The sequence below is a fragment of the Sapajus apella genome, unplaced genomic scaffold (genome assembly GCF_009761245.1).
Source record: "Sapajus apella isolate SASKATOON/1434 unplaced genomic scaffold, GSC_monkey_1.0 scaffold44, whole genome shotgun sequence".
Classification (NCBI taxonomy): Eukaryota; Metazoa; Chordata; class Mammalia; order Primates; family Cebidae; genus Sapajus; species Sapajus apella.
Window position 1 is genome coordinate 10,660,685 of NW_022436984.1, and position 18,106 is coordinate 10,678,790.

General features: G+C 39.1%; 3 protein-coding genes across 6 annotated transcripts in view; 1 reads left to right on the plus strand and 2 right to left on the minus strand.

Annotated features, from left to right (window-relative positions):
- Nucleotides 1-4,880, minus strand: part of SULT6B1 (sulfotransferase family 6B member 1) — a 44,668-nt gene extending 39,788 nt beyond the window's left edge. Inside the window, exon 1 of the mRNA XM_032239326.1 lies at nucleotides 4,821-4,880. The gene's annotated coding sequence lies outside the window, so the exon portion shown is untranslated. The remainder of the gene's footprint in view (nucleotides 1-4,820) is intronic.
- Nucleotides 1-16,733, plus strand: CEBPZOS (CEBPZ opposite strand). Of its 4 annotated transcripts, none has more exons than XM_032239330.1 (5): nucleotides 1-63; nucleotides 3,667-3,782; nucleotides 6,152-6,196; nucleotides 6,747-6,831; nucleotides 16,169-16,733. In XM_032239330.1, the coding sequence occupies exons 2-4, from the start codon at nucleotides 3,668-3,670 to the stop codon at nucleotides 6,827-6,829; spliced, it is 243 nt and encodes an 80-aa protein (XP_032095221.1). In that variant the 5' UTR covers nucleotides 1-63; nucleotide 3,667; the 3' UTR covers nucleotides 6,830-6,831; nucleotides 16,169-16,733. The 4 variants fall into 4 exon arrangements, with proteins under 4 accessions (XP_032095221.1, XP_032095218.1, XP_032095220.1 ...); XM_032239327.1 differs by lacking the exon at nucleotides 16,169-16,733 and adding an exon at nucleotides 6,971-7,298; XM_032239329.1 differs by lacking the exon at nucleotides 16,169-16,733 and adding an exon at nucleotides 6,975-7,298.
- The window catches only part of CEBPZ (CCAAT enhancer binding protein zeta), a 27,871-nt gene continuing 16,457 nt past the window's right edge, over nucleotides 6,693-18,106 (minus strand). Inside the window, exons 10-16 of the mRNA XM_032239319.1 lie at nucleotides 17,739-17,836; nucleotides 16,247-16,304; nucleotides 15,752-15,948; nucleotides 14,904-14,987; nucleotides 8,032-8,090; nucleotides 7,868-7,949; nucleotides 6,693-7,011 (exon numbers count right to left, since the gene is read on the minus strand). Of these exons, the coding sequence (XP_032095210.1) occupies nucleotides 6,872-7,011; nucleotides 7,868-7,949; nucleotides 8,032-8,090; nucleotides 14,904-14,987; nucleotides 15,752-15,948; nucleotides 16,247-16,304; nucleotides 17,739-17,836 (718 nt within the window). The 3' untranslated portion in view covers nucleotides 6,693-6,871. The remainder of the gene's footprint in view (nucleotides 7,012-7,867; nucleotides 7,950-8,031; nucleotides 8,091-14,903; nucleotides 14,988-15,751; nucleotides 15,949-16,246; nucleotides 16,305-17,738; nucleotides 17,837-18,106) is intronic.

The window sequence follows — 18,106 nt, forward strand, 5'->3', positions numbered from 1 at the left end:
ACCGGAAGGGGCGGGGCGTCGTCAGCCCTTTCGCGTTCGCGGTCTCTCCTGCAGGCACCTGAGGTGAGACAGCGCCGCGTGGCTTCTCGTCAGGGGTTGGATTTGGAGGTCTCCAATGCGCCGAGAGTGGGGCGGGTTTCTGCGTGGGTCCTCATCCCAGTTCTGGGGCATGTAGAGGACAGTCAGGTGTCACTACCTCCGTTCACTGGAGGCGAGCGTTTCCGGGTCGCTGGGCGACCTTGACCCGGCGGCCTGGCCGTGCTGCGTGGGTACCCGCGCGTGTCGCCTGCAGGCCCGGCCCGAGAGTTCCGCGGGCTCTGGGAGCGCCGAGGGCAGCCGGGGGCAGTAGGGAACCGGGGGAAGCGGGAGCTGGGTGGGAACCGCGGCAAAAGCCGGGGGCGGGGGAGCGAAGACGGCCAGCCTGAGGCACCAGGCCTCTGCGGAGAAGCCGTGCTCTGCACAGCTGGACGGGGAGAGACGTTGCTGCTCGCAGCCGCGTCGCCTGCGGGCGCTGAGCTGGGAGGCCGCCCCGCACAGCGAAGCAGCCCCGATTCCCGGGGCTTCCGACCCAGCATTGCTCATTTGTCTTGAGCTTGTGTTCCGGAGTCAGCTTCTCAGCCCCGCGTGAAGTTAACTGCGTGACAGCCCTGCGCCGAACCTGTCAGAGGCGGCTTGGTGTTAAACTTCGCCGGAGCGATGCCTGTCCCCGTGCGGGGAAGGCAGGCGCTCCTCTGCCAAGCCTCCCTTGCCGCAGCTGGTAAAACTCACTTTGTTGTGGGTGGACCGGTGTGTCTCTGGTGGTCTGTAGCAAAGGGGCTTGAAGTTTTATCATCAGCCCCCTGAAGGCGAGGGCCTCGGAGTGCAAAACGTGTATATATATATTTTTTAAAAGGGTAAATACCTTGTTGTACGATGTTATTTGGAGGCAGCTGTGCTCACCACTATACACCAGAGCAGCCGTACAGTATTATTTGGACTTTATTTATTTTCCTTTTAACCCTGGCCTACAGATGGACTTTATTTTTTTGAACCCTTAGCATCGCCCTCTCTTGAAACAAAATTTTACTTCGATTTCTTGAGTAATGGAACTGGCTGCAGCCAGCCTCTGTTCATCCCTTGAACGTTAAAAAGTAACCCCAAGAGCCCGGGTGCGGTGGCTTACGCCTGTAATCACAGCGCTTTGGGAGGCTGAGGCGGGAGGATCACTTGAGGTCAGGAGTTCCGGACCAGCCTGACCAACATGGTGAAACCTCTTCCCTACTAAAAATGCAAAAAATTAGCCAGACCTGGTGGCACACGCCTATAATCTCAGCTACTCGGGAGGCTGAGTCAGGAGAATCGCTTGAACCTGGGAGACGGAAGTTGCAGAGAGCCGAGATTGCACCGCTGCACTCCAGCCAGGGAGACAGAGCAAGACCTAGTCTTTAATTAAAAAAAAAAAAAAAAAAAATAGGCCAGGCTTGGTGGCTCATGTCTGTAATCCTAGCACTTTGGGAGGCCAAGGCAGGCGGATTGCCTGAGTTCAGGAGTTCGGGACCAGCCTGGGCAACACGATGCTAAAATACAAAAAATATGCTGGGCATGGTGGTGGGTGCCTGTAGTTTTAGGTACTGGGGAGGCTGAGGCAGGAGAATTACTTGAACCAGGGAGGCAGAGGTTACAGTGAGCTGAGATTGGGCCACTGCACTCCAGCCTGGGCAACAGAGCGATACTCTGTCTCTGAAATAAATAAATAAATAAATAAACAAATCAATAAATAAATAAGGACTGGGCGTGGTGGCGCACCTGTAGTCTCAGCTATCAGGAGGTAGAGGTAGAGAATTGCTTGGAATCTGGGAGGTGGAGATTGCAGTGAGCCAAGATCACACCACTGCACTCCAGCCTGGGAGACAGAGCAAGACCCCATCTCAAAAAAAAAAAAATAAAAATAAAAATAAAAATAACCCCAAGAGAGCCATCTGTACTGAGCATGACTTGATTTATTTTCTGTCAGTCGGGTACAGCACTGTAGTGAATGGAGCAAAAACAACCCTCCCTTCCCACCACTCAACTGCCTTTTGGTTATATATGAATTCCCTTGTAACTTTGTTTGCTTCATTTCTTTTAAATAATAATAATAAAGTTTTAATCTTTTGGTTCCCAGGGTGATCACATTATCAAAATGAAGGAATTCGGGGTAGTGGTGGGGAGGGCCACATGGTAATGATATTAGCAGGATAATCCTACAAAAGGAAGGTTATTTGATTACTCCCACCCTCAGGCATTGAAAAGGGGTCAGAAGTGAATGGAGTAACTGACAGCAGGGTGCTGGGACTGAGGACAAAAGAGCACAGAGAGGACAACAGAAAAGTCTGAGATGAAAAATGAGTGGTTCTCATCTGGACTTTGAGGTTATAAGGAGGCAGACTAAAAACCTGGGTTTACATTAATTTATTCAGTAAGAGTCATATATTCTATTTTCTTGTTTAATTTGAAAAAAAAAAAATGACACAAACCCTTTTTTTGATTAACTTTTAAAGGAAGAGAATCAAGATAGAATGAGTCTGTAGTTTTGCCACTTACTGGTTCATCACCCAATCAGTTTCCACCCCCCGCCCCCATTTGTATAAAAATTACTGAGAATGTCTACTAAAGGGCAGATTACTGGGGTGCCAATCCTAGATCTGCTGAATCAGAATCTGGAGATTGGGAAGTGGAGAACTGCAGGCTGAGGCTCAGGAAAGTGCATTTTAAACAAGCTTCTTAGATAGTGCATTGAAAGTTTTAAGACCTGTTATAGGCTGGGCATGGTGGCTCACAACTGTAATCCCAGCACTTTGGGAGGCTGAGGTGGGCGGATTGCTTGAGCTCAGGGGCTCGAGACCAATCTAGGCAACGTGGTGAGACCCTGTGCCTACTAAAAATACAAAAAAATAGCCAGGCTTGGTGGTGCGTGCCAGTGGTTTCAGCTACTCAGGAGGCTGAGGTGGGAGGACTGTTTGAGCCGAGGGGGCGGAGGTTGCAGTGAGCTGAGATCGTGCCATTGGACTCCAAATGCTTGAACTATGGCACATAGTTTCGTATCTATTGTATTAATAGTTTAGTATATGCTGTATTATTAGTATATGTTGTTATACTATACTTATATTAGTATATATACTATGTATATAGTATACTTATATATGCTATATAATATACATTAGTATATATGTATATATTAGTATATGTTATATTAATAAAAGAACTCCAGCCATAGAAAGTGTAGAACCATTTCAGAAAAATCTTACTTTTGCAGGGCACTTTACAAAGAGCTATTTACTACATGTTGTATTCATTTAGATGATTTCTTAATTCCCAGTGCAGCTAAAAAATTGATTTAACCTCTCTTCCCCATTCTGTTTTCCTACACAATTAATCCATAAATTATTCTTTTTACAATGCTTTCTTGAATTTTATCTCTTTCCTGTACTTTATCCAATTTTGTCCTGTTCATCATGCCCCTCAGGCATGGAGTTTGAAAACTAGGTATGCTGGATGTCTAAACCGAAAAAGTATACCATAATATTGGGGTCTTATTCCCATACAGATAAGCCATTCAAACTGTGGGAATGAATTTGAGTTATTAGGGAAATGGTAATAGTTTACATATGCTCATTTAAGCTTACACGTATTTGTTGTTAAATTTAGGATGGCCCGTACTATGGAACCACTAGCAAAGAAGATCTTTAAAGGAGTTTTGGTAGCTGAACTTTTAGGCATTTTTGGAGCATATTTTTTGTTTAACAAGATGCACGGAAGCCAAGGTAATTCAGAAGTTAATGCTTTTTAAAGCAGTATAATTTGCCAATACATTTTGTGTATTAAATAGAAATGACATTTTTGGAGAAATTGCTTCTTCAGATTTAAGCCATATTAGACATTTTTATGGGCAGAACATGATTCAAATTATTATTATAGCCTAGATGATTCTCCCTTCTCCCTTAAAAATGTTGTTTGTAGACTAAGGAAAAAATTTCTTATCTCCATGAGTTTTACTACTCGGGAGGGTAGAGCAAGTGTCCTTGGTCTGGCTTAGTTTGGGAGCACAGATGGAGGAAACTTAGTCTGTCCATTACATTTCATTATTTAGTAGACTAAGAAAGTAAGTGGCATTGCTGTTTTCTCGGAGGAACCAGTTTTCTCAGGCTTTAGTTTTCTTCCTGGGCATTAACAGTGGGTACTAAAAGACTTTCACATGCTATGGCTGAAAGTTCTTTAACATTTTTTTGGGGGAAAATTTTATATTAGAGCCCTCAACTTTTTAAATTAGGAAGTGATTTTTCTCTAAAACAGGGCACAGTCCTAGGGTGATAGCCATCTTTGAAACTTGTCACATAGTATTCCTCAGCATACTTTGTTGGAATGCTCTACCAAGATGCTACTGGACACTCACAAAATCTCTCTTCTTTTAAACTTGAAGCAAGGGTATAAAGAAAACATCCCAAAAGTATTTAAAAGCAAATTAAAATCTGGGATCAATTTTAAGAACTGGTTATCGCTGGATGTGGTGGCTCTCGCACTTTAGTTCCAGCACTTTGGGAGGCCAAGGTGGGAGGATCGCTTGAGCCTAGTCTGGGTAACATAGCGAGAACCTGTATCTTTTTTTTTTTTTTTTTTTTGAGACAGAGTTTCGCTCTTGTTACCCAGGCTGGAGTGCAATGGCGCGATCTCGGCTCACCGCAACCTCCGCCTCCTGGGTTCAGGCAATTCTCCTGCCCCAGCCTCCTGAGTAGCTGGGATTACAGGCACGTGCCACCATGCCCAGCTGATTTTTTGTATTTTTAGTAGAGACGGAGTTTCACCATGTTGACCAGGATGGTCTTGATCTCTTGACCTCGTGATCCACCCGCCTCGGCCTCCCAAAGTGCTGGGATTATAGGCGTGAGCCACCGGGCCGGCCAGAACCTGTCTTAAAACAAAACAAAACAAAACAAACAAACAAAAAAAACCTGGGCGTGGTGGTATGCTCCTGTAGTCCCAGCTACTCGGGAGGTTGAGGCAGGAGGCTCCCTTGAGCCTTGTCCCAGCTATTCAACCTTGGCTGAGGTAGGAGGCTCACTTGAGCCCAGCCCAGGGAGGCATCTCAGCTGTGGTGGGCTGTGATTGTGCCACTGTTCTGCAGCCTGGGCAACAGAGAGAGATCTTGTCTCAAAAAGACAAAAACAAAATCTAAAACCAAAACTTTAATCCTAGCACTTTCGGAGGCCAAGGTAGGCGGATCACGACATGTCAAGAGACCAGCCTGGCCAACATGGTGAAACCTCCTCTCTACCAAGAATACAAAAATTAGCTGGGCGTGGTGACACCTGCCTGTAATCCCAGCTACTCAGGAGGCAGAGGCAGGAGAATCACTTGAACTCGGGAGGCTGAGGTTGCAGTGAGCCAAGATCACACCACTGCACTTAAGCCTGGGTGACAGAACAAGTCTCATCTTGCAAAACAAAACAAAACAAAACTAAAACCAAAACTGATTATGATCTTATTTATAATTTCTTATAGAGGTAAAATAACATCCATAAAAATAATTCATAAATTTACATAGGGAGCTACACATTCACGCTCAAAATCTGCTTTCAGGTACCATTTAAAAATAAACATTGCGGCCGGGTGTGGTGGGTCACGCCTGTAATGCCAGCACTTTGGGAGGCGGGTGGATCACCTGAGGCTAGGAGTTCAAGACCAGCTTGACCAACATGAAGAAACCCCGTCTCTACTAAAAACACAAAATTAGCTGGGCATGGTGGTACATGCCTGTAATACCAGCTATTCAGGAGGCTGAAGCAGGAGAATCGCTTGAACCTGGGAGGTGGGGGTTGCAGTAAGCCGAGATCGCTGCATTGCACTCCAGCCTGGGCAACAAGAGCGAAACTCCGTCTCAAAAAAAAAAAAAAAATTATATTGGATATACAGGTGAAAATTTAAAAACCCTACGGCTATCATATTAAGGCAAGTGCAACCTAGATCTTATCCAAAAGGGGATAGTTCCTGGATTACCGGAAGGACTTTTAAACAAATTTCAAATCTATATGGTTCCCATCATATGGACCCTAAAGCTAGCATTAAATTGCGGCTGTATTAATGTAATGAATTTGTTTGAATCTAATTTCAAGACATCCTTTTTTTCCCCCATTAGATTTTAGGCAAACAATGAGCAAGAAATTTCCCTTCATCTTGAAAGGTATGTTTTTCCTTAAAGTATGAAACAACTTTTTCAGGTAACCTATAAATTAAGTTGTAATTAATTTACAAGGAACTAAGAACTAAATGACTTTATTTTGTGGTATGTCAATTTCTAAAAATACTATTCACATCTATTTTAGTTCTGAGACTAGAGTACATTCTCATCTATTCTAGTGAGAGAAGAATTAGGTAATGAGCTGGATTCTGAATTCTAGTGGTTAAGAATGTAAATTCTGGAACCATTCATATGTGAGGTGATAGAATCAAACCACAGTTTAAACCTTTGGTTTTAAAAGATCAGTTTCATCTCAGGTTTGCTAACTTCTTGGAGCTGTCTCTTTCTCTGTCAAGTAGATAATGACTGAACAAGATGACACAGTTATACTAAATAGTGCTCATTACAATGATTAGAGATGCCAGGGCTTATATGTCAAGTCTGTAATCCTGTCCTCTTTTTCATTTTGTTATGTAGCAATATTTCCATTTTTTTCAAGAAGTTTAACAATATTTCCACATTACTTTATAAATGACAGCTATTTTATTTATAGTTTATTACAGATCCACTGAGATGTCCGGAATATATGGAATCAGAGAGCTAGATGAAAAAAAATGGTTGGAGAGCAAAAATTAGATGTAAGTAAAATTTTAATTTGTAATTTACATTAATAAACTCTCATTTCCTTTGCTTTTTAGTTTTTTGAGTGGTTTTAATCCTCTTCTTTTTAAAATTTTTCTTTTTCTTGATGATACTTTTTACATCTCTGTTGTGTAGCCAGTCATCACGTTCGGCCTCCCATCTAAGCTGTTTGAGACCTTTGGGAGAAGAAAAGATGAGAGTACTATCCCACTTGGCGGTCCCACAGAACATGCTGCTGAGTCAAAAGAACTGCTAGCCTGCCTTGGCCTGCAGTTTCCCACCCACTATACAAATTCACTGCTTCTTGTTTGTTGCTTTTCTTCTTATATTTATTGTCAAAGATTAATGTTTTCATTAAGAAATGACTAAGTAATGAAAAGAAACAAATGCTCTAAAGATTTTCTTTCCCTAAGCACTTTTACTGGTGAAATAAAAACCAGTAACAGTCAATATCAGAGATAATGAAGATGTCTATAAACATGTAAAATTACTTAGCAAATTCATGCTATGTAAAAATGGCCTACCTCCCTAAAAAAAAGTAATTTTTGTAGTCTGCAGGGGTTTTTTTTTTGCTGTAGTATAAATACTTTTTAATCTTATATTCTCTCTGAGAGAAGAAAAAGCCAATCTTTCCAGGTTGTAAAGTACCATGAAAAGGTCTTTCAAAAATACTCCTATCAGCCAGGCATGGTGGTTCACGCCTGTAATCCCAGCACTTTGGGAGGCTGAGGTGGGTGGGTCACTTGAGTTCGAGATCAGCCTGGTCAACATGGTGAAACCCCTTCTCTACTAAAAATACAAAAAGTTGCTGGACATGGTGGTGTATGCCTGTAATCCCAGCTACTTGGGAGCTGAGGCAGGAGAATTGCTTGAACCTGCAAGGCACAGGTTACAGTGAGCTGAGATCATGCCACTGCACTCTAGCCTGGGTGACAGAGCGAGACTTTGTTTCAAAAAAAAAAAAATGTATCTTCTGACGTCCTAAGCCAAAGCTGTTTTTAAAATGTCAATAAAAAAATTTAAATTACTTACTTGCATTATCTTTGTTAGCCATGGCATTCATGCCAATGTTATCAAACTTGGATCCCATATTTTCATCCAATAGATGGCCAAACTTAAAAAAAAAAAAAGACAAATTTATTAGCAAACTAAAAATAATGTAGAATAGCTAGCTTAAAACAGTGTATTAGCCTTACCTCTTCAGCAGATACAAATAGGCTGGAATCACTGAAGTTTCTTTTCTTTTTTCTAGGCCCTAAAATAAATAATAAGTCTACATGATTGAATTACAAATCCAATGATTTTAGAAAAATACAATGCAACGTGATTTTATTTTAAAAATTATACTTGGATAAAAACACAATTGCAATAATCTTATAGCAGCATTAGGTAGCTGGCATTTAAATAAATAAATAAATTCAAGAGTTAGTATATAGTATTTTTAAAAATTTAACATCCTAATAGAACTGTTCAGATGCCAATAGTGTCTTCTTGCTTTTCAAATACAGCCACTGATGGAAGTTTCCCATAAGGGAAATATCATCATATCAAGGAAGAGTAAAATTATCAAGATGACATGGATGGGTTTTGAAATATTTAAGACAAAACATAAAATGTAATCGAGGGGTCTTATTCTTTAGGTTGTAAAGAAATTGAAAGTATGTTTATTACGCTATAAATGAAGTTCTGTTTATAACACTGAAAATAAAGAGTTTCTTCTTAAAAAAAATTACCTATAGTACTGAATATATAAACTTTTCCTGAAAAGTCTCACTTTATTTTTGAAAGAATTATTCAAACTGCATTTTTGATATCAATGTCTTTAGCAATACTAGAGCCATATTTTAAAAAAAGCTTTACTAGGCCCGGCATGGTGGCTCACACCTGTAATCCCAGCACTTTGGGAGGCCAAGGGGGGCGGATCACAAGGTCAGGAGTTCGAGACAAGCCCGGCCAATATGGTGAAACCCCATCTTTACTAAAAATACAAAAATCAGCCAGACATGGTGGCGGTTGCCTACAGTCCCAGCTACTAGGGAGGCTGAGGCAGAATTGCTTGAACTTGGGAGATGGAGGCTGCAGTGAGCCAAAGTTGTGCCCCTGCACTCCAGCCTGGGTGACAGAGTGAGATTCCATCTCAAAAACAAAAAAACACCTTTACTAAAGAATAATTGTACATCATAATATCCAGCTGTTTTAAGTGTATTAATTCAATGCATTTTAGTAAATTGTAACAGACTTGTTCAACTACAACCAGTCTGATTTTAGAATATTTCCATCAACTTGAAAAGATCCCTGGTGCCATTTGTAGTCCTCTAACCCATCCTCAATCTATCTTGTTTTGATGACTTGCCTTTTCTGGCTATTTCATATAAATGGGATCATATGACATATGGTTTCCCTGTATCTGGCTTTTTCATTTTGCATAACGTTTTTGAGGCTCATCCACGTTGTAGCATGTAACACTACTCCATGCCATTTTGTGGGCTGCATAATACTCCATTGTATAGATATACCACATTTTGCTTATCAGTTAATGGACATTTGGCTTGTGACCACTTTTTGTCATTAATAGTTACTATGAACAATCATATACAAGTCTTTGTATCAGAGTCACTTTTGATAAAATAGTTTCTAAAGCATTTCATCTTCATTTTTATTAAGGTGAAATGTATGTTACTTAACTGTATAACACACATTTGCATGCATTAAGAAGGTTTTTTTGGTTTTTATTCATATTGTAGTGATGTATCTGTGACCTCAATGAGTAGGCACTTCTGTACTGTACTGGTTTGTTAAAGTTTCTTTCTTTCCCCCCTACCTCAGCCTCAGGTGTATACTACCATGCCTAGCTAATTTTTGATTTTTTGTAGAGATGTGGTCTCACTATGTTGCCCAGGCTAATTAAAGTTTCTATAAGGTATGTTTATTCTTAAGGATATCTAACACCTGCAAATGTAGGGTGATCAATCAGTAAATTAATAAATCTGTTTAAAATTTCTTGCCTCTTTTGTTTCAATCAATTATGTTGGGTATTCTTTATTCTGCATCTAAAATTATTATCAATTGAGATTTGGAATCTTTTCAGGCTGGTGTCTTCTGAAACAGTATTTTATTATTTGAAACAAGCTGAGAGAGCATCTTTTTTTGAACATTAAAATTTTTTTTTTCTTCTCCTCAAATTCCTTTTAATAGGCTCAGTAGGACTTGAGGTAAAGCAACACTTCTTTTCTGAGGGATGATCTTGAGAAAAACTGCCTTATATCTCATCTTATGGTAATATTAAAATATGATCTTAGATAAGGGAAGACAAAATCTGGAAGATAACATGTTATAATTTAAATATGTATCTAGTTAAATCATCTAGTTATTAGGGGACTATGAAATTGACAGCAGTATCTGCAAGAGCTGATGAAGTTTTATAGGCATGAATCTCTGAGACTACTACCAATATGGAAATGAAACTTTTAAAAACTTTTAAGACTATCACCTGATATAGCACTTTTTTCTTTTATCAGCACCTTGTGTTACACGGTGAAGCATAATCTTGTAAGATATACTTTAAAAAGAAGAGTTCATATCTCTTTCGTGTAAAATGTTTTTGACATTAGAATTGTTTTTTCATGGCAGCAAAATGGCAGCTCTTAAGGGAAAATAGTTAATAAAGGAGCATGGATTATTGCAAGGGTTAAATGGCAAAGAATAATGGTTGAGAAAGGGAAAAAGGTAACAGGTGTCTGAAAAATCCAAGGCTTTTATAATTGAATGGTTTAAAAATGAATGAGCAGAGATTAGCATGTGAATCTCTGGAGTAGGGAGGGAAGCTCTGCATTCAAATGTGAGTGGGCACCATCCCATCTGTTGGGGCCCTGGAGAGAACAAAACAGAGAAGAGGCAAACATGTTGGTCTGCTGTGCTGGGGAGGAAAATGGCAGATAGGAGACAGGACTAATGAGCAGCTCCCACATGGACGGACAGAACAGTGTGTGGAGACTCACACTGTGAACTTTTGCTCCGAGAACCACCATAGGAACATACCAGGAAAATTGGAAGAATTCACAGACTCTTTGAAAGAAGTGGCCTGCCACTACAAACTCCACAGGACAGCCAAAAAACTCTGAAAACAAAAGACAAACTCTTAGGAGCTCTATGACCCTGCCCACCACCTGAGAAACCCTGAGTACTTATCCAGGCCAAGGTAGGGCAATTTACTATGGCAGCTGGTTGTCTCTTGAAAGCACCACCTCCTGCCTGGAGGCCAACCAACTCAAGTCATCACAGCAAATAATAACAGAACAACTCTGCGCCAAAGAAGGAGAAAACAGTTAATTCCACAGCCTGCAACACCCTGACTAACCAGAGGTCCTGAGTCTCTCCAGATCACAACTTCACTGCTAGCAAAACCAGCATTTGAGAAAACCAGTGCACTAAACAAAATTACAACCAAGGACTCACACAGAGTTCACTTTACTGCCCTGCTACCTCCACCAGAGCGGTACTGGTATCCATGGCCAGGAGACCTGAAGACCTAACAGGACTCTTTGCAGACATTCCCCAGCACCAGCGTGGAGCATGGTAGCCCAACTGGGTGGCTAGACCCAGAAGGGCAATAATAATCACTGTAGTCTGGCTCTCAGGAAGCCCTGTCCCTAGGGAGAGGGGGAGAACAGCATAATAAGGGATCACCCTATGGGAAAAAAGAACCTGAAGAGCAGCCCTTGAGTTCCAGATCTTTCCAGTGAAACAGTCTACTCAAATGAGAAGGAACCAGAAAAGTAATTCTAGTAATGTGACAAAACAAGATTCTATAACACCTCCAAGAGATCACACTAACTCTCCGGCAATGGATCCAAACCAGGAAGAATTCTCTGAATTGCCAGATGAAGAATTCAGGTTAAGCTACTCAAGGAGGTACGAGAGAAAGGTGAAAACCAACCTAAATTAAAAACAAAAAACAAAAAACAAAACAGGATGTGGATGAAAGTCTCCAGAAAAATGAAATGCAAATCAAACAAGAATAACTTCAGAGTTTGAAGACAAGGCTTTTGAATTAACCCAATCGGACAAAGACAAAGAAAAAAATTTTTTTTTTTTTTTTTTTAAAAAGATCAAAACCTCCAAGAAATTTGAGATTATGTTAAACGACCAAACATAAGAATAATTGGTGTTCCTGAGGAAGAGAATAAACTAAAAGTTTGGAAAACTTAATTGACAAAACTTCCCTGGTTTTCCTAGATATCTAGACATCCAAATACAAGAAGCTCAAAAAACACCCGGGAAATTCATCACGAAAAGATCATCACGTAGGCAGAGTCATCAGTTTGTCTACAGTCAGGATGAAGAAAAGAATCTTGAAAGCTGTGAGGCAGAAGCATCAGGTAACCTATAAAGGAAAACCTATCAAATTAACAACAATTTCTCAGCAGAAACTGTACAAGCCAGAGGGGATTGGGGCTGTATTTTTAGCTTCCTTAAAAAAATAATTATCAGCCAAGAATTTGGTATCCAACAAAACTAAGCTTCATAAATGAAGGAGAGATGTCTTTTTCAGACAAACAAATGCTGAGAGAATTTGCCACTACCAAGCAAGCACCATAAGAAATGCTGAAAGGAGTTCTAAATTGTTTTTTCTTTTGAGATGAGTCTTGCTCTGTTGCCCAGGCAGGAGTACAATGGTGTGATCTTCGCTCACTGCAACCTCTGCCTCATGAGTTCAAGTGATTTTTGTGCCTCAGCCTCCTGATTAGCTGGGATTACAGGCAATCGCCATGACGGCTGGCTAATTTTTGTATTTTTTTAGAGATTGGGTTTTGCCATGATTGCCAGGCTAGTCCTGAACTCCTGACCTCAGGTGATGCCCGCTGGGCCTCCCAAAGTGCTGAGATTACAGGTGTGAGCCACCACACCCAGCTTAGGAATTCTAAATGTTGAAACAAAACCTTGAAGTACACCAAAATAGAACCTCCTTAAAGCATAAATCTCACAGGGCCTATAAAACAATAACACAATGAAAAACAAACAAACAAAACAAAAAAGTATTCAAGCAGTAACTAGCATGATGAATAGAACAGTACCTTACATCTCAATACTAACATTGGATGTAAATGGCCTAAATGCTCCTCTTAAAAGATACAGAATGTCAGAATGGATAAAAATCCACCAACCAAGTATCTGCAGTGTTCAAGAGACTCACCGACACGTAAGGACTCACATAAAATTAAGGGAAAGGGGTGGAAAAAGATATTCCATGCCAATGGAAACCAAAAGCAAGCAGAAGTAGCTATTCTTATATCAAACAAAACAGACTTTAAAGCAACAATAGTTAAAAAGAGACAGAGGGACATTATATAATAGTAAAACGATTAGTCCAACAAGAAATATCACAATCCTAAATATATATGCACCTACCACCAGAACTTGCAAATGTATAAAACCATTACTACTAGACGTAAGAAATTAGATAGATGGCAACACAGAAATAGTGGGAGACTTCAATACTCCACTGACTGCACTAGACAGGTCATTAAGACCAAAAGCCAACAAAGAAACAATAGACTTAAACTATATCCTAGAACAAATGGCCTTAACAGATACCTACAGAACATTCTACCCAACAACTGCAGAATATACATTCTTTTCATCAGCACATGAAACATTCTCAAGGATAGACCATATGGTAGGCCACAAAACAAGTCTCAATAAACTTAAGAAAACTGAAATTGTATCATGTACCCTCTCTCATCACAGTGGAATAAAACTGGAAATTAACTTCAAAAGGAACCCTCAAAACTGTATACAAATAAATACATGGAAATTTAATAATCTGCTCTTGAATGATCTTTGCATCAACAATGAAATCAAGATGGAAATTAAAAGATTTTTTTGAACTGACTGAACAATGGTGACACAACCTATCAAAACCTCTGGGATACTGCAAAGGTGGCACTATTCTTAGTAAGTTCATAGCATTAAATGTCTATATCAAAAAGTCTGAAAGAGCATAGACAATCTAAGCTCACACCTCAAGGAACTAGAGAAACAAGAACAAATCAAACCCAGCAGAAGAAAAGAAATTGTTAACAAAGACCAGAGCAGAACTGAATAAAACTGAAACAAACACTACAAAAGATAAATGAAACTAAAGGCTGGTTCTGTGGAAAAATAAAATCAATATACCATTAGTGAGATTAACCAGAAGAAGAGAGAAGAATAGAATAAGCTCAATTAGAAATGAAATGGGAGATACTGTAACTGATACCAAAGAAATACAAAGATCGTTCAAGGCTACTATGAACACATTTATGCACACAAACTAGAAAACCTAGAGAAAAATGGATAAATTCCTGGAAATATCCAACGTTTCTAGTTTAAACCAGAAAGAAACAGAAACTCTGAACAGACCAATAAGAAATAGCACGATTGAAATGGTAATAAAAAAAATTGCCAACAAAAGTCCAGGACCAGAGAGATTCACAGCTGAATTCTATCAGACACCAAAGAAGAATTGGTACCAATCCTACTGAAACTATTTCAAAAGACAGATAAGGAGGGAATTCTCCCTAAATCATTCAATGAAGCCAGTATCACCCTAATTCCAAAACCAGGAAATGACATAATGAAAAAAGAAAACTACAGACCAATACTTCCAGATGAACAGATGGCCTAAATGCTCCTCTTAAAAGATACAGAAACAGAGATGCAAAAATCCTCAACAAAATACTAGCTAACCAAATCCAACAGCATATCAAAAAGATAATACACCGTGATCAGGTGGGTTTCATGCCAGGGGTGCAGGGCTGGTTTAACATACGCAAGTCAATAAATGTGATACACCACATAAGCAATTAAAAACAAAAATCATATGGCTATCTCAATAGACACAGAAAAAGCATCTGACAAAATCCAGCATTTAGTGCAGAAAATAATTTCCACTTAACATCTTTCTTAAAAACAACCTCCCTCACCCCAAATTTTATTAACCAAATTTAGGAGAGTTCATTTCCCAAAATGATAATGACACCTTTCACATGGACAGTGCTTTTAAAAGATATTAAATGCTTTTTCTTACCTTGAAATGAGCCAGCAAAGTCAAAATCATCTGTACTTTTTCTCTTGCTTCTCTTAGTATTGACTTTGGAGTGGACTTCAAGTTCTGTTACATGAAAAAATTTGCTTTTAAGCAATTTAAAAACAATAGGACTGGAAAATATTACTCCAAGATATGCTAAAATCTTTATTCTGAGGGTAAGGCACGATATTGCTATTCCATGTGGCTTTTGTAATTCCACCAGCATAGGCTTTGTGGACAGAGTGAGAGCAAGACTCTAAGAATAACTGGCATAGTCCTAATATTTTATGCAAGTAGAAAATTTTCTAAATAGCTTCATTAATAAAATAATCAAATAATATAAAACCCCTTAAAACAAGCAACTTCTGCTGTGGTTCAGAATAAGTGGAAGAATGCTGGGCAGGCATGTGCATGCTGAAGGTATGTGAAAGAACAGAAAGGTCAGACAACTGTCCAGAACAATTTTGGGTGTTCCTTGCTAATTTACAAAAAGATAAAATATTCACCTTCATCTATGCTGGGCTGTGATGAATATTGACTAACTTTTATAAACTGCTAGTTATGATAAAAAAAAGGCAGCATTTCAGCTCAACATGTATTGTACAGAGCTAGTTGTTGGTTAAAGTGAAAGTCCAAAATTCAGAAAGCTGCTTAAAAGAAAACACACACAACATACAATAAAAACTCTTCAGCTCCAAATGAGAAGGGAAAAGGTCCTATTTAAATTTCTGGCTGACATGAGTATTAATTTGAATACAGGGCTATATTAAAAACCTTTGGCAGAAAAACTAACCTAAGACTGGAAGTAAGGAAGATACAGTTTATGTCTTATTTTAAAAAATGCTTACCTGGAACGCTCTCACTTTCATCATCTAACACATCCATGAACGTTCCTCCATCTTCATCAACTTCAGCAAATTCTTCATCATCCATACTTCCTAAAGAAACTTCATCTTCGTCCAGGTTATCAAGTTCATCATCACTACCTTCTGAATCTTCATTTGCTGTGTTACCCTTTGCTCCTTTTGTTCTCTTTTTTACATTGCTGGAAAAAAACACATAACTTGTAATACAAAAGGAGGCACTGTATTCTAAAGTAGTATTTTGCTGACTACCAAGGCACTAGGCTATTAAATGACTTAGAAGGAAAAAGCTTTGCAGACTGCTCAGAGTAAATAATAATGTGCATTATAAAGGTCCAAGATGAAAATACTGTAACTACTTCCCAAACTTATTTGAATACATTTCCCATTTATGTCACATAGTTCTAGGTCTACTGTTCTAAGAGACAACAATTTGGGAAATGCTGGAAAAACAGGAAGGAGAAGACAGAAGTATGTTACCCAGCAAAATCCATATCATCCTTTCCAGAGCTGAAACAGTTATCATCTTCAAATGTGTCTGCCAGAGAATACAGAAATTGTGAGATACAACAAAGAATGACAAGCCTGATACACATCTTATATCTGAATCAATTATTCTAAGTCATGATTCTGCTGTTTATGACAAGTAAACACCAAAACAATATAAACGTGACTGTTGCTGGTGTGTCTTAATAATGTATATAAACCTGTGAAATACTGATGTTAGTTAAATCCCAAAACTAAAAAAGGAGCTAGTTAATTTTGGCTCTTTCTACAGTTCTTTCATGGAATGAGGGTGAATATCAAATAAAATGATATTTAGCAATTGTAGTCCTTTTTACTCTATTAGAACTACTTAAGTGCTCATTTTTAATAGGTGTGATACAATATGTAACATCTCATGCTTGTAATCCCAGCACTTTGGGAGGCTGAGGAGGAGTGTTTACCAGCCTGAGCAACACAGCAAGACCCCTCTCTATTAAAACAACAACAGCAACAACAAAAGCAAACTAGCTGGGCATCATGGTAAGTACCTGTAGTCCCAGCTACCCGTTGGGCTGAGGCAGGAAGATCGCCTGAGCCCACAAGGTGTACGGGGCAGGGCTGCAGTGAGTCTTGAGTGTGCCACTGCACTCCAGGCTGGGAGACAGAGAGACCCTGTCTCAAAACAAAAAACAAAACCGAAAACAAAACAAACCCAAAAAACAACAAAAAAGTATGTAACATGTGAAATCAGTGTAAGCCTTTCCAATTTACCATGTTTTTTGTTTAAGTCTATTAAGTTTCAATCAAAATTTCTCTAGCTTTGTAGATTAAGGATAAAAAAGATGAAATAGTAGACTATTGCTATCAATTACTACTGATATGCTATAATATAGATTATGAATGGTAAAAAGGATTTCTATTTCATGAGATTTGGTTGTAACAATGAATATACTCAAGCAAACATAAATTTTTTCCTATATGGACTATGCAAAGCACAATCATCTATTTTTCTGGTGCAAACGGGTGAATTGCTGTATGTCATCAAAATTTTTCTTTTGTTTTTGAGACAGAGTCTCTGTCACCTAAGCTAGAGGACAGTGGCACAATGTAGGCTCACTGCAACCTCTGCCTCCTGGGTTCAAGCAATTCTCATGCCTCTGCTTCTGAGTAGCTGGGAATACAGGTGTGCACCACCACACCTGGCTTGTTTTCTTGTATTTTTAGTAGAGCCAGGGTTTCACCATGTTGGCCAGGCTGGTCTCAAACTCCTGACTGCAAATGATCTGGCCGCCTCGGCCTCCCAAAGTGCTGGGATTACAGGCATAAACTACAGCGCCTGGTCCCACGTATTTCTTACTCTTCCACTGTGATTTGCATATTCTTAGCTAAATGATTTTTAAAAACTAAGGCCGCTTTTCCCATTAATGTTCCATGGTCTATTAACAAATAGTAGATTATTTTACAAAGAGTCAACAAAACAAATTACCAATCAGCTTTTCAAATTCCTCATCATCCACGTCTTCTATACTTTCTTCATCTTCGTTCTGTTTTTGTTTCTCTTTAACAGCAACTTTTTTATAATACCTAAAATAATATTCATGTTATATATTTGACAGTTTTATTAAAGGTCTAATCTTACTATAATCAAAGCACCTATGAACAATGGGAAACTACAACTGTAAAATCTTGAGTATACTCAGTTGGAAATAAATGACTGAAATTTGCATGTAATATAAAAAAATAGTTTAACTCAATAAAAAGTAGCTGGAAACTTTTGAAATGTGAAGTGTAATTACATTTCAAAGAATAATATTTTATCAGCCCTATTGTTATATTAGAATACAGCAAAACTTA

Excerpts from the sequence above, each read along its gene's own strand:
- CEBPZOS (XM_032239330.1), top strand. The coding sequence starts at position 3,668 with ATGGCCCGTACTATGGAACCACTAGCAAAGAAGATCTTTAAAGGAGTT. Across the intron at positions 3,783-6,151 it reads CAAGATGCACGGAAGCCAAG|ATTTTAGGCAAACAATGAGC; the intron begins GTAATTCAGAAG and ends TTCCCCCATTAG. Across the intron at positions 6,197-6,746 it reads ATTTCCCTTCATCTTGAAAG|TTTATTACAGATCCACTGAG; the intron begins GTATGTTTTTCC and ends TTTTATTTATAG.